Consider the following 14,095-nt stretch of genomic DNA (forward strand, 5'->3'; position numbering starts at 1 on the left):
ATGTTTTGGTGGAGAGCCCTGGCATCTCAAGTATCGCTATGGGTAATGTGATGCAGCCTTACTGGCGTCCAGGGTCAGTGCCAGAATTTAATATTGCATTAATGTCTGTGGCATCTCCCAGTTTTTAGGTTTCACCTGTCGAAAGCTGCGCACCGCGCAGCTTTTTGGCGCAGACAAAATCTTTTGTGTACAGTATGTGTGTGTTGTCCCGCCCCTCTGTTCCATTGGCTAGCTCCATAAATGGAGGCTAGCCATTGGAACAGAGATCTGTCCGTCAACGCCGGAGCAGATTCATGGGCGTTCCCGAGAATTTTAGACTTTTGCCCACGTCATGCGGCTGTGGGCTTGTTTTTTTTATTTTAAAGCTTTGTTTTCGCCATTTCGGAAGTGTCCTTTGCAGGGGTGGGTTGCGCGATGTCCCGCTGTCCGTTCCCGCCCCCCTCCCGCTGTCCGTGAGCCCGTTCCCGCGCCCCCTTCCTGCAGCGTGATTCCCACTTGTCCAGCGTTCTCCGTTTTTTTCCGCTGCTCAGCTGCATATCTGACAACCTGTGGCCCCTTTGATGAGAACGGGATCAGATGTTTACGAGGTTTGTACCATTGAAGTGAAGGGAGGGAAAGGTTTTGAAGGTGGTGTGGGTTTGCAAAGGGGTGACCCCATGGAAGTCTTTGGCAGGATGCTGCTTTTTAGGAGGGTAAATATAATTGAATGGGTTGAACCCCTCAAAATATGGGCAGTTGACAGGTATGCGCTTACGTGAAAAAGAAGGAGGCTTGTGTGCGTCATATATTGCATCTGTGCATGATGAGAAACAAGTTTGAACACAATATTAAACATGGGGTTTTGCAGATGTTTTTGAGGTAGTGATAAAAGGGACATGCATATGCCAGCAGCCAGAGCTAAGATTCCTTGCGTGCGATGTCCTGCTGTCCGTTCCCGCCCCCCTCCCACTGTCCGTGAGCCCGTTCCCGCCCCCCCCTCCCGCAGCGTGATTCCCACTTGTCCAGCGTTCTCCGTTTTTTTCCGCTGCTCAGCTGCATATCTGCCAACCTGTGGCCCCTTTGATGAGAACGGGATCAGATGTTTACGAGGTTTGTACCATTGAAGTGAAGGGAGGGAAAGGTTTTGAAGGTGGTGCGGGCTTGCAAAGGGGTGACCCCATGGAAGTCTTTGGCAGGATGCTGCTTTTTATGAGGGTAAATATAATTGAATGGGTTGAAACCCTCAAAATATGGGCAGTTGACATGTATGCGCTTACATGAAAAAGAAGGAGGCTTGTGTGCGTCATATATTGCATCTGTGCATGATGAGAAACAAGTTTGAACACAATATTAAACACGGTGTTTTGCAGATGTTTTTAAGGTAGTGATAAAAGGGACATGCATATTCCAGCAGCCAGAGCTAAGATTCCTCGTCATCGGTCCCTTTGAGTCCATGAGTGCTGGGGGATAGGTACTGGTGCTAATGGAAGGGTGCAAGTAAGGCTTAATATAACGTTCACCCTGGACCTCAAATCCCATACATTTCCTCATCTTGAAACCGCCTGTGACTGTCAGCCCCTGACCAATCACGTCTCTTGAGCGGGTGTGGATTGTGCCAGATTCTGCTGCTCTTTATTTATACACTCTGTTCATCAAATGCACTACACCTGGGGGGTATTTTCGCGCTCGATTTTTACCGGTGAAGCATCAACTATAGAAAAACAATGTATAGATACTTCTTGTGAATGTATTTTAAATGCGTGTAAAATTACAGTCTTGATAGAATTCCGGCTCCTTATTTTATCAAGTTGTGTTATAACTTTAAAAAATATAAATTATATTTTCGTATGTTGTGAGATCGGGTTTCGAACCCATGACTTTTTCTTTGTTATATAATTCATTTAGCTCCTAGTGCTAGCGCAGTTGATAAGATCGCCCTCATTTATTAAATCTTCAGTCTGTTCCTCTGGTGTCTATTTACTATATCAGATGTAGCCCAAAATTACGTTTATACTAATTATTATGCAGATTTCAAACTGGACGGCCTTAATATTGCTATTAAGTTCTTCAGATTCCTCATTATGTGCATGTTTTGACTTACGATTATCCTTTACAATTATTTGTTTTTCTAAACATGACCTACCGTCGCTGTTATGTTATTTTCGCACTCCCAGGAGTACTCGCTATTCCTCTCATTCTCTATACCTGTATATTTATGTACTAATTTCTTCACCGCTAACTTATAAAGAAAAACACTTGTCATACTTAGTAGTATTTATTTATACGCTTAAAAATATATAAACTTAAGTCTTGACACTCATTGTCTCAGGTTGTGTCCCCTATCAAATTGTTACTTATTAGCTCGCAAAACTACCAATGTCTAACAACACCCTAAATGAATGTTCCATGTGTTGGCAAATCGGGAGTCAAACCTACAACCTTCCTTCTAATATATGCCTCCTCCAGCTTTATATATATATGTTTCCATGTGTTGTCCTGAAGCGAAGCCGTACTCCCCATCAGGTTTCTAATATAGTGGAAACAACCATGATGCTTAATAATGTAGTTCAAGGTTGTGGTTTGCATATGGCCCGTGCATGGAGCAGACGCTGGCTGAGTGTTCAAGCATCATTCAGCTCACAAGCCAAGCACTGGAAGAAGGTGCCGCACTCCTTCCCCTGAGCTGGCGAAGAGCTCTCCTATGGCTGGCGGCCAACAAAATGTCCAACAGTAAGTACTCTTTAGAGAGTCCGATGCGCAGGGGATATCGCCAAGGCCCCCCTTGCACTGTCAGGAACCCATTTTCCTTAGCCCTTGACCGAAGTCAGGGAAAGGGCTCCAGGTACCTCTGAACCGGGGGCGCGCCCCTGCCTTGAAAGCGCCTAGGGCCTAGTGTGCAGCTTTTCGCGCAGGCGAAATCTTAAGTCTACAGAATGTGTGTGTTGTCCCACCCTCTGTTCCATTGTCTAGCTAAATGGAGGCTAGCCATTGGAACAGAGATCTGTCCATCAATGCCGGAGCAGATTCGTGGGCGTTCCCGAGAATTTTAGGCTTTTGCCTACGTCATGCGGCTGTGGGCGTGTTTTAAAAAAAAACAATTTTAAAGCTTTGTTTTTGCCATTTTGGAAGTGTCCTTTGCAGGGGTGGGTTGCGCGATGTCCCGCTGTCCGTTCCCGCCCCCCTTCCGCTGTCCATGAGCCCGTTCCCGCCCCCCCTCCCGCTGTCCGTGTGCCCGTTCCCGCCGTCTTCCCTTTATTGCCGTTGCACGTATTTATTTATTTATTAACATGCAGGTTATTAGTAAAGTACATGTAAAAGGCTAACACAGGTACACCAAAGCTGCTCTTGATTTGTTTTAGGCTCTGTAAAGAACGTCAGCCCGGATTTGTACAGGATCAACAATTCTTTGTAGTTTCAATGCCCCCTCCCTTGTCAGCCGGGACAAGCCCCTGCTCTCAGAGCACACTGTGTTCACGTTGTTGTGCTGCGTCCAAAGGGGCACTGAACCGCTGGTAACTGGCAGTGCTGGGGTGTATTAAACACACAAACCCTTGGTTACAGGACATAAGGATTATTATAGTGTGAGTGCAGAGTGCGCAGAGTGCGCAGAGTGCAGATTGTGAAGTAGTGAGTGCAGAGTGAGTGTGCAGAGTGTGAGTGCAGAGTGTGAGTGCAGAGTGTGAGTGCAGAGTGTGAGTGCAGAGTGTGAGTGCAGAGTGTGAGTGCAGAGTGTGAGTGCAGAGTGTGAGTGCAGAGTGCAGAGTGAGTGTGCAGAGTGAGTGTGTAGAGTGTGAGTGCAGAGTGAGTGTGCAGAGTGAGTGTGCAGAGTGAGTGTGCAGAGTGAGTGTGCAGAGTAGTGAGTGCAGAGTGAGTGCGCTGAGTGAGTGTGTAGAGTGAGTGCAGAGTAGTGAGTGCAGAGTAGAGAGTGCAGAGTAGAGAGTGCAGAGTAGAGAGTGCAGAGTAGAGAGTGCAGAGTGGTGAGTGCAGAGTGCAGAGTGGTGAGTGCAGAGTGCAGAGTGGTGAGTGCAGAGTGCAGAGTAGTGAGTGCAGAGTGCAGAGTAGTGAGTGCAGAGTGCAGTGACTAGGGAGTGCAGAGTGACTGCAAAGTGCTAGGGAGTGCAGAGTGAATAGGGAGTGCTAGGGAGTGCAGAGTGACTGCAGAGTGCAGAGTGCCTAGAGAGTGCTAGGGAGTGCAGAGTGACTAGGGAGTGCAGAGTGACTGCAGAGTGTTAGGGAGTGCTAGGGAGTGCAGAGTGACTAGGGAGTGCAGAGTGACTAGGGAGTGCTAGGGAGTGCGAGTGCTAGGGAGTGCAGAGTGACTAGGGAGTGCTAGGGAGTGCTAGGGAGTGCAGAGTGACTAGGGAGTGCTAGGGAGTGCAGAGTGACTAGGGAGTGCTAGGGAGTGCAGAGTGACTGCAGAGTGCTAGGGAGTGCAGAGTGACTGCAGAGTGCTAGGGAGTGCTAGGGAGTGAAGAGTGACTGCAGAGTGACTAGGGAGTGGAGAGTGACTGCAGAGTGCTAGGGAGTGCAGAGTGACTGCAGAGTGCTAGGGAGTGCTAGGGAGTGCAGAGTGACTGCAGAGTGACTAGGGAGTGGAGAGTGACTGCAGAATGCTACGGAGTGCAAGGGAGTGCAGAGTGACTAGGGAGTGCAGAGTGGCTAGGGAGTGCTAGGGAGTGAAGAGTGACTAGGGACTGCTAGGGAGTGCAGAGTGCAAGGGAGTGCAGAGTGCAAGGGAGTGCAGAGTGCAAGGGAGTGCAGAGTGCTAGGGAGTGCGAGGGAGTGCAGAGTGACTAGGGAGTGCAGAGTGACTAGGGAGTGCTAGGGAGTGCAGAGTGACTAGGGAGTGCTAGGGAGTGCAGAGTGCTAGGGAGTGCAGAGTGCTAGGGAGTGCAGAGTGACTAGGGAGGGCGAGGGAGTGCAGAGTGACTAGGGAGTGCTAGGGAGTGCAGAGTGACTAGGGAGTGCTATGGAGTGCTAGGGACCGCAAATTGACTGCAGAGATTAAGCTAATGGCAATGTAAATGACAATGCCATTTATTTATCTGTTTTCAAAACCAACACATAAATACACATTTTGTCATTTACAATACCAATAGCTCTAACTTTTCCAAAGGCGAAACCATTGCATTGTAAATGCTTGTTAGCTTTGAAAATCGAATCACTGAAAGCCAGGGTGAGGATCTGAGGGCTGCAAAGAGGCCACATTTTTTTAAACCGCCTTTTGGTGAGGTAGGTGCAAAAAAAAGGTAATTTAGGTTTGATTTTGGGAAAAAGGCAGTAGAGCAATGTTAGGGTGCAGCATGGTTAAATACTGCTGCATATGTGTGTATTTAGATAACAGCTTATTCTTCATCATTTTGCCCTATTTGATTGTAGAAGTTGCCTCATCCTGCTGCTTAATTCAGTCTACCCTGAGGCATAACTGCGTATGACATTTCAACTTAATCCCAGTGGTCCAGCCTTCAATGATTCATTTGCATAATTAATATTAATTATAGATCATTTTAATGATATGATCTTTGTTTTTATCAATTTTAATTATTTACAAATATTTATAAGTATAAAAAAACCTGTAAAAATATTAACTGTGATTTACCTAAAACACAGTTAAATGACACTCTGGGTGCTTATTTGCATATAATAAATGATACATGTTACATTTTAAATGGTGTTTATTGTGCAGTAATCAGGTAATTCTTAATTCACAAATCGCATAATGGCTTAAATTTTCCTAACAAAAATGAAATCAAAATGGTGGATATATCCTCTACAATCAGTAATCAACAAATCTTCCCCAAACCATCATAAAACCTGTCCAAGATGGTGAATGCATATAGTGCATGTGAAGTAATCGGTACTCGTTTTCAAATGATCACCAAAACATCACAAAGAAACTCATCTTGTGAAGGCATCAGGTACTCATTTTCAAGTCATCCGCAAGTTGTCAGGGTAAGTTTCTAAACCTTGCTGATGTCTTCAAGCGCTTGATGATGTCGGATAACAAAAGAATTACTTCTAAAGTAGTTTGATGATCATCCAATGACTCTGGGGTGGCTTCTAAAGTCATCCTGTTTGACCTGGGATGGCACAAGGCTAGCACTGGGATCCCTAATTTAAGTCTCAGGTTCTGCTACAGCTTTGGCCTGACTGGTAATAGGTAGTTAAAGAGATACTGAGACAGTCTTAAAGGGTTGCTTCTCACAGGAACTTACACGGCATGTGCTGTCTTGAGCTGGAAATGTAGCAGCGTTTTTAACATGGGTAAAGTAAACAACAAACATAACACTATAACATACACAGAGCAACGCAATTAAAACATAGTGCACAATACAACAAATCCATCAAAGCAAACCACATCACAACAATAATGTAACAAAATAACATTGCAATAATGCAGCATAAAAGCAGAGCGGCATAGAAAACAACAGAACACATCACCAGCAAGCAAAATACCACACAACAAAAATGCACAAACATTTGTAACACACACTAACACCTCCAAAATCCTGTTTTTATAATACAATGGTAAAAGGTGTTTGTACCAAACATTGCCTTACCTTACCAACAAGAATATGAATTAGTTAAGCATCGTGGGTCTTGCTCACAAGGCAAGATGGTGGTCGCACCGATGCCCGAGTAAGCTGGCTCCCACCCTCCTGATCATTCTCCCCCTACCCCCACCTGTATGGATTTAACAGGCTCCTAAGCTCCACTAAGCAGCAGTATAGCAGTAGAACTCGGCATGATCTGGATGTTGTTTCCAACCTGTACCAAAGCTGCATATCTCAGGCACTGCAGCGTACCTGGTTTCCTCCTCGCACTTTTGGATCGCTGCTCCTGTGGACCCAGCACGATCTGTGTCTCTCAGCAGCCCAATGCCTCCTAACCCACACAAGGCACTAAGACCTGTGGACCGCCCACAGTGTCTGGCTCCGTGAAGGGAGCAGGAACAGGGGCGGGCTTAAAGGAGAAAACTAGCTCCTCCGCTTGCAGTAAGAAAACAGTGTTGGCATTTTTCAAGCAACCCAAGCAGTCAAGGCTAAAAAGATGTATAATGCAGAGATGGAGACTGAGGCGGTATAATTGATTCCAGCTCAGATGCTGTACAGGGCCCCCAGTTGAATCAGGAGGTAGCACTCCAGCCACCCTCCCGAGACTCTCCCCGAGGCAATGCGGTGAGCGATAGAAGTGGACAGGGAGTACATAAGATCGGGGGCTTCTGATTGTGGAACTTGTCTTGATTATGGCTGGGAGGCTTTGTTGGAGGGGCGGCAGGGGGTACCTTGCTTGTAGGCCCCCGATAGCAGATGCGGCTGGAGAGCACATGGAAGTGTCCCAAGCTAAAATAGGGGCACTGTGAGAACTTTTGGAGGAAAGAAAGTCTAGGAAAAAATCCAAATCTGGGAGTCACAAAGCCCAGATCTGGGTGATACAAGCGGCCTGTGTTTGGTTTCGAAGATGGGAATATTGGAGATGCAGGGGCCAGTCCTTCTACTGTGCGGAAGCAGAGAGAGCCACCCAGGACTACGACTGAGGAAGCCGCAGGGTTTCTAGTACTAGATTACTCTTTTTCTCCTGGTTTCATGGGCAGCGAAGATGCTGCTACCTTAATTGTAGCCTCTGGAGCAGCAGAATGCTCTGAGGAGATCTCTCTCTCTGTCATTTATGAGAGCATTATGGCACACAGAGAGGAGACACGGACTGAGAGCCATTGAACCCAAGGGGCATGCCATAACCTGCAGTACTTGCTAAGTCCTTCTCACAATTTTCAGAGAGGATAGGTGAAGTAGAGGCTCAGATTTCTACGCTTGAAGACAAACTGGTCGCACAAAGATCCCTCATGGACTCTCCAACTACACAAAAGGATGATACGCAATGGAAGCTAGCGGATTTGGAAAATTGTCTTAGAAAGAACAATCTGAGAGTTCTGGGTATACCTGAAGGCATGGAGGATAGGCTGTTCGAAAATGTATCATAGAGTTGTTTACGGATGCATTCCCAGAGCTTACACAATGGTCCTGGTACCTGGAGATTCAGAGGACCCACCAATTTACTTTCAAGCAGCACAGGAGCGCGGGACAACTAAAAAATAAACCAAGAACTATTTTAATTAGTTTGAATAATGTTTGGGCCCGAGAAGCTATTTATGATCTGGCACGGGCAGATGGAAGAAGGGAAGGGAAATTAGTTTTTTGTCAGGTCTGATTTTCCTGCTCTTGCATTCAGACCGATTGGAGTCACACCTGGTGTACACTCAAGTGAAACCTCATTCCACCCCTCTCTGGCATTGGCAATACTCCATGACACAAAAGCCATCCCAGGGCTCAAAAACCATTAGAAACACTGCTTTGATTTAGCTCTGGCAACAGTGAAACTCTGTCTTCTCCACTGATGAAAAATGTCCAGTCCCCCCCACATGCAAAATGGATGGACTCCATGGCCCTGATGGCTGCTCACGAACAATTGATATATTAACTGAATGATCAGGTTCAATTGTTTACGGATATGTAAGGGCCATTCCTCAGTTCAGCTCCTGTGCATGCTCCTTGATAGAGACCATCTTCCATAGTTGCATTCAAGCGGCCTGCGTGGTAAGATCCACCCAATGGATGACCTCTATTGTTCCTACTTTTGTTGATTTTTCTAGACATTTTAGTTTTCACTGATTAATTGAGCCTTCAAGTTATGGTTATACAGCTGTCAATGAGCATGGTCTCCATCCATGTTGGTAGTTTATTAGCTGTAGATGTCTACCATTCTGGTTCGGATAATATCGCCCCCAATGAAGGGGCATCCCCTGGTCTATGTAATGCATCTTGATTATTACTATGACATTTTTCCTACAAAAAATAATAAACAGGTTCAAACGTTCAAAACAAAACACAGCACAATCACAATACAACAGAATCTCAATGCAATAACGCAGCACAAAACCAACTGAAAAAACATCAGAACATATCAGCAGCACAATAAAATACCACACAACCAATATGCACAAACATTCTTGACACAAACTACCATATGCAGAATCCTGTTTTCATAATTCAGTAGTAAAAGGCGTTTACACAAAGCACCACCAAGAACTCGAATAGTGCATGTCAGAAACATTGTGTAATCTGCACACAGGAAATGTGGAGTAGTGGAAGAAAAAAGGCAAGAGATTAAATCCAAATTCTGCAGATTTGGTATTTGCAGAATCTACTCGACATTGAGCAATGCACTCCAAAGAAAAACTTCAGAAAGTTGCACTTACATATATTTTTTACAAATCTAACAACGGTAGATAAGATATAATTTACTTTCTAATCCACCCATGATAGCTACGAAGCACCTCAGTGGAAGAAGAATGCTATAATATACATAACATTTATAAGGTTGATGAAAATAAGCAGCAGCCAAAAGACGACCCTATACTGTGTTTGCTGCTTCGCTCTGAGGTGCGGCCTGTAATTCACCATTATTCATTTGAGTATATGTTGGTTGTATTCAAGTTTCATGTCTATAGGGTTTATATAGATAAAACCCAGAAAACTACTGCAGCCGAACAATGCCAAAACTAAAACGGTTAAAAGACGCGTGAAGAATTAATACAATTGCGATCAAGAAATATTTAAAGCATACATATATTTACAATTTCTGAAATTACAGTTGAGTCTGCTAAACACAAGTTGAAAGAAGTTGAAGATGTAAAGGTACTAGAAGAAATATCAGTGCAGCAACAATAAACATAGGCGTTACTTACTGATCTCCGCACACACAGGTTTTAGAAGTAAATGTGGCAGGTACAGGTGGAAAATAGGGAAGATTTAAGTCTGAAGAGGGGGTGTTAAGGGAGGAGTAAGAAAGAGTTAAGTATTTACTTTTATAAATCCCAACTCTTTACTATACGGACCTCTTTGCTCCGAATACAAAGGTCGCTGCTAATTGTGCAGAAGTTTGAACACGGTCGTAGAGTCATTACTAGTAGTAACTTTACAGTATTTGACTTTTTTACTGTCTCTACTAACCTATATCCGGGTGTGAGCACATGTAAGCCTACTCTTTTGAGTAACTCTTGTAAATGATGAATACCCAAAAATAGCAAAGCTGTTCAAACGTGTAGGAGAAAAAGTACAGATGCAGAATAACCCACAAGTTAAGTTTAGCTTTCTCAAGAGCCCTCTGTGTATCCTCTTGTTCCATATCCTCTGTTCGATAATAGGTTGCGCATGACATAAAGCGTATACGTAGCTTGTACAAATGAATTTCAGATTACCTGCTCTCGAATTTTTGAACTGCTGAGTCAATAGATGCCTCATGAGCGTCCCACAAGTAGTGCAGCAATTTTTCAACAGCAGATGAAACATCAGATACTGGTGTGGTTGACATTAATTTCTGAAATAAGACATATCATTCGCATTATTCCGTTATGTGTAGAATGCATGCTAAACAAATATGTTTACTTACATTTCTGTTATTTAGAACGTGAGCATTTCAATAAATTGTGATTTGAGTGCAGGGGCATATAATCCTACAATGGTTGATACACGTGTGTGAGAAGCACTAACTATACTGTGTGCAACTGCTAATTTGGATGTCAATGAGATATTCAGTGTGTGCGCTTTATGTACGCTCCCTATTGTGTACATATTGAAATGTATGAAGTGTTATCACTTCAAGTGTGTTCTGTGCTTTAAATACACTATTTCTGCAATGGAACCTAATTTTTTAGAATGATTATTGGCACTCCAACACAATGAAACAAGTATTTGCAATGCAATAGGTCTCAAATTTGCGAGTTTGAGCTATTAGCATTGAAATTGACAATGCCTTTTATTTATGTGTTTATTTTCAAAACAGATAAATAAAAGGCATCGTCATTTATAATGCCAAAGCTTAAAACCTCGCAAATGTGAGATCTATTGCATTGCAAATCTTGTTTGTAAAAGCACCATATGCCGCGCTTTCACTTAAATGGCAGCCGCGCCCCTTTCTTTAGACGAGCTGCATCTAAAGAAAGGTGCATGGCTGCCATTAAAGTAAAAGCGTAGTATGGGGCACTTTTACAAAAAATAAATATCATTTGTTTGTCAAGTTAAAAAACAAATTTTACTTTTTGTAAAAGCACCCCATGTCGCACTTTCACTTTAATGGTGTCTGTGCCCATTTGTTTAGATGCAGCTCATCTAAAGAAAGGTGTGCAACCGCCATTAAAGTCAAAGCGCAGCATGGGGCGCTTTTACAACAAAAAAAGCATTTGTTTCTCAAATTGACAAACAAATCCTTTTTTAGGGAAAAAGGCTCCATTCCCCGCTTTCACTTTAATAGCGGCTGCACACCTTTCTTTAAACAAGTCACGTCTAAAGAAAGGGGCCATTACAATGAAAGCACATAATGGGGCGCTTTATATCAAAAAAGTTAATAAACGAAAAAAAAATGCGACTGCGTTCGGCGCCGCAAATAACAAACCAAAGGCACACCGTCCATTATATCATCTGAGGCGTGCCGCAAAAGAAAGCGTTGCGAGACTTCATGTTGCAGGCAGGAGAAAAACATTTAAAAAAATAGTGCTGTAGGCTGTAATAAAAGCCTACACAGTAACATCATACGTAACAGGGGGTGTCCTGTCGGGAGGTTACAAGATGAGACAAGGCTGACGGGAGCCAATTAAAAAGATGGGCATGGGAAAAGTGGGCGGAGCTTCAAGTCCATACTTGAGTACAGCATGGGCTGCTTAGGCGAGACCTAAAAATGGGGGAAACATTCGCGTAGCAACATTCCTGTGTGACGAAGGTGGAAAATGTCCCTTACATCAAAGGTCTTCTGTGTTAAAAGGGGATGAATATCGTATAGTAAATCGCCCCTTGGTGTAAACGTATGAAAGACCAGGGACTTAAAAGTTCCCGTGAGGTAAAAGGTCCTTGTGTAGTGAAAGGCAATAAATGCCGGTCTGGTGAAAGGTCCTGTGTGGTGAAATGTTCCATGAGGTAAAAGGTGTAAATGCAGGTGTGGTAACGGTTCTGTGATGTAAAAAGCGGCGAGTTACAGTGAGGTGAAAGATCTTGTGTGGTAAAAGTTCCCGCTTCCTGCCCCCGTGAAGTAGAAAGAGGCAAATACTGGTCCAGTAAAAGTTTGCTGGGTAGAAGAATGCGGTAAATGAAATGCTGGAGTAGTAAAAGATCCTGTGAGGTAAAAGACGGTAACTACTGGTTGATAAAAGATCCTGTGAGGTAAATGCTGTGTAGTCAAGATTCTGTGATGAAAAAGGCAGCAAGTGCCGGTATGGTAAAAGGTCCTGTGTGGTAAAAGGCCCTGTGAGGTAAAAAGCAGCAAAATGGGGTGGTAATAGGTCCAGTGAGGTAGAATGTTGTAATGTAGTAGGAGGCAATAAAGGCCGAAGTGATAAGGGATCTTGTGAGGTAAAAGGAGGCAAATGTCGGTGTAGTACAACGTCACGCAAGACAAAAGGGAGTAAGTGCCAGTATGATCCAAAAAATGCCGGTATGATACAAGGTTTTGTAGTAGAGGGTCCTGTGACGCAAAAGGTGGCTACCTTTTTGCCAGTTTTTTACATCTGGTTAGATTTCTCCCTGGATGTAGCTCAGTTATCTCATATGAGGACTGCTCAATGTGGGATGCTAACAACAACTATTTGCATTTAGAGTAGCTCAGATTTCTGGCAGAGTAATTGAAGGGTAATCATATTGCTAACTGACTGACACTCTCAGGAGAAATGGAAGATGTATCAGCAATAAAACCCAAGTTCTGCTTGTCACACTTCCAAAAATTTGGCAAGTTAACCCACTAAGCTCGATAATATGTGTCTGGCTTCAAACAAGCATTTTCGCAACGTTCTGATGAGAGAACTGAAAATGCACCTTAGATCAATAGCAAGACAGTAGCCTCTTTCTGAAGATGGAATAAAAAATGTCACAAGCTTATTATTTCAGAAGTGTTATTATTTATTTATTTTTTAAGAGCCTTAGCACCAAGGGATTATCATCTTGAAATAACGTTGCAAAAACTGGCTCTAAATCGCTTTGGATTGAAATCAGTAGAAGTTGCTTTTTGGTTGTCAAATCACTCATTCCCCTTTTTAGAGAGGTCCATCGTTAGTCTGTTAACAACACTGACAAATCCACATTTTTTGTTTTGTTATAATTATATGGAGTTTGACCAATATGTTCAATATGCACAGCTTACCACTCTATTTTGTTTTATTGTCTCTAAGGATAGCTCCTCCCCCAGAATATCAGGTCTAGTTGTGCCCAAGTGAACAGCTCTTGGTGAATCAAAGTTTCAAATTACCTTTCTTCCGTTTTTACCACTGTATACTTCCTTCAAGTAAGCCAATATAGCATGAATTCTCCCATAAAACTATTTTGTCATGGAAAGCGCAAGAAACCAAACATATGGCTAGAAATAGCAGTATCAGATAGATGGACTTTAAAGAGTAATTGTCTGTAAGAATGAAAAAGTCAGCTGGGATTCAAACATAGACCTTAAAGATTACATGCAAGCAGTTTGTTGAGGGAGCTTAATTCAAGGAGTTATTCAGTCAGGATTGGATCTAGCGATGTGCAGGCTCATTGCATCAAGCACAAATAAGCTATACATCATCTTAGAGCAATTCAAATCTGTGAGACACAGTTTATCTTTAGCATTCTGCTGTGGGCACATCAAACAACGCATGTGCTATATAACGTTGATATAAACGTTTGGCCTGCAGGTTACACAAAGGTCACTGTAGCAAGTGCATTAACTATTAAAGATATACTATCACCTTAGACCTGCTGGACACAAACATCAAGAGCATGCGCCTTAACCATCTAAACTGTGGGGAATAAACACAGCAACTAGATATAGCTGGAGGGATATTTCAATGTCTTGATGTTGTTATTGCTGTCGTCTTAAGGAAAATGTGAATCTTAAATGTTATGGCCAACCAAGCCCTTCATTCTTTTGGGAGTCACTAAATGCGTGCGATTAAGACAAGTGATAATAAAATACTATTATTTACAGTCTTGCTAAACTGCTTGAATGGCTACAAGCCGCTGTATGAAAGCTGAATCAGTTAAGGGCGCTGAAAGAGACATGTCGCTTTTAAACCGGGGCAGGGTTTAAAGTTCATATT

At 43.3% G+C, this 14,095-nt stretch overlaps 1 protein-coding gene across 1 annotated transcript in view; it reads right to left on the reverse strand.

Moving 5' to 3' along the window:
• The window catches only part of C6H6orf58 (chromosome 6 C6orf58 homolog), a 951,187-nt gene that overhangs the window by 451,163 nt on the left and 485,929 nt on the right, over positions 1-14,095 (reverse strand). Inside the window, exon 4 of the mRNA XM_086927013.1 lies at positions 10,238-10,356. Coding sequence (XP_086783139.1) covers positions 10,238-10,356 — 119 coding nt within the window. The remainder of the gene's footprint in view (positions 1-10,237; positions 10,357-14,095) is intronic.

The sequence above is a fragment of the Lissotriton vulgaris genome, chromosome 6, assembly GCF_964263255.1.
Source record: "Lissotriton vulgaris chromosome 6, aLisVul1.2, whole genome shotgun sequence".
Classification (NCBI taxonomy): Eukaryota; Metazoa; Chordata; class Amphibia; order Caudata; family Salamandridae; genus Lissotriton; species Lissotriton vulgaris.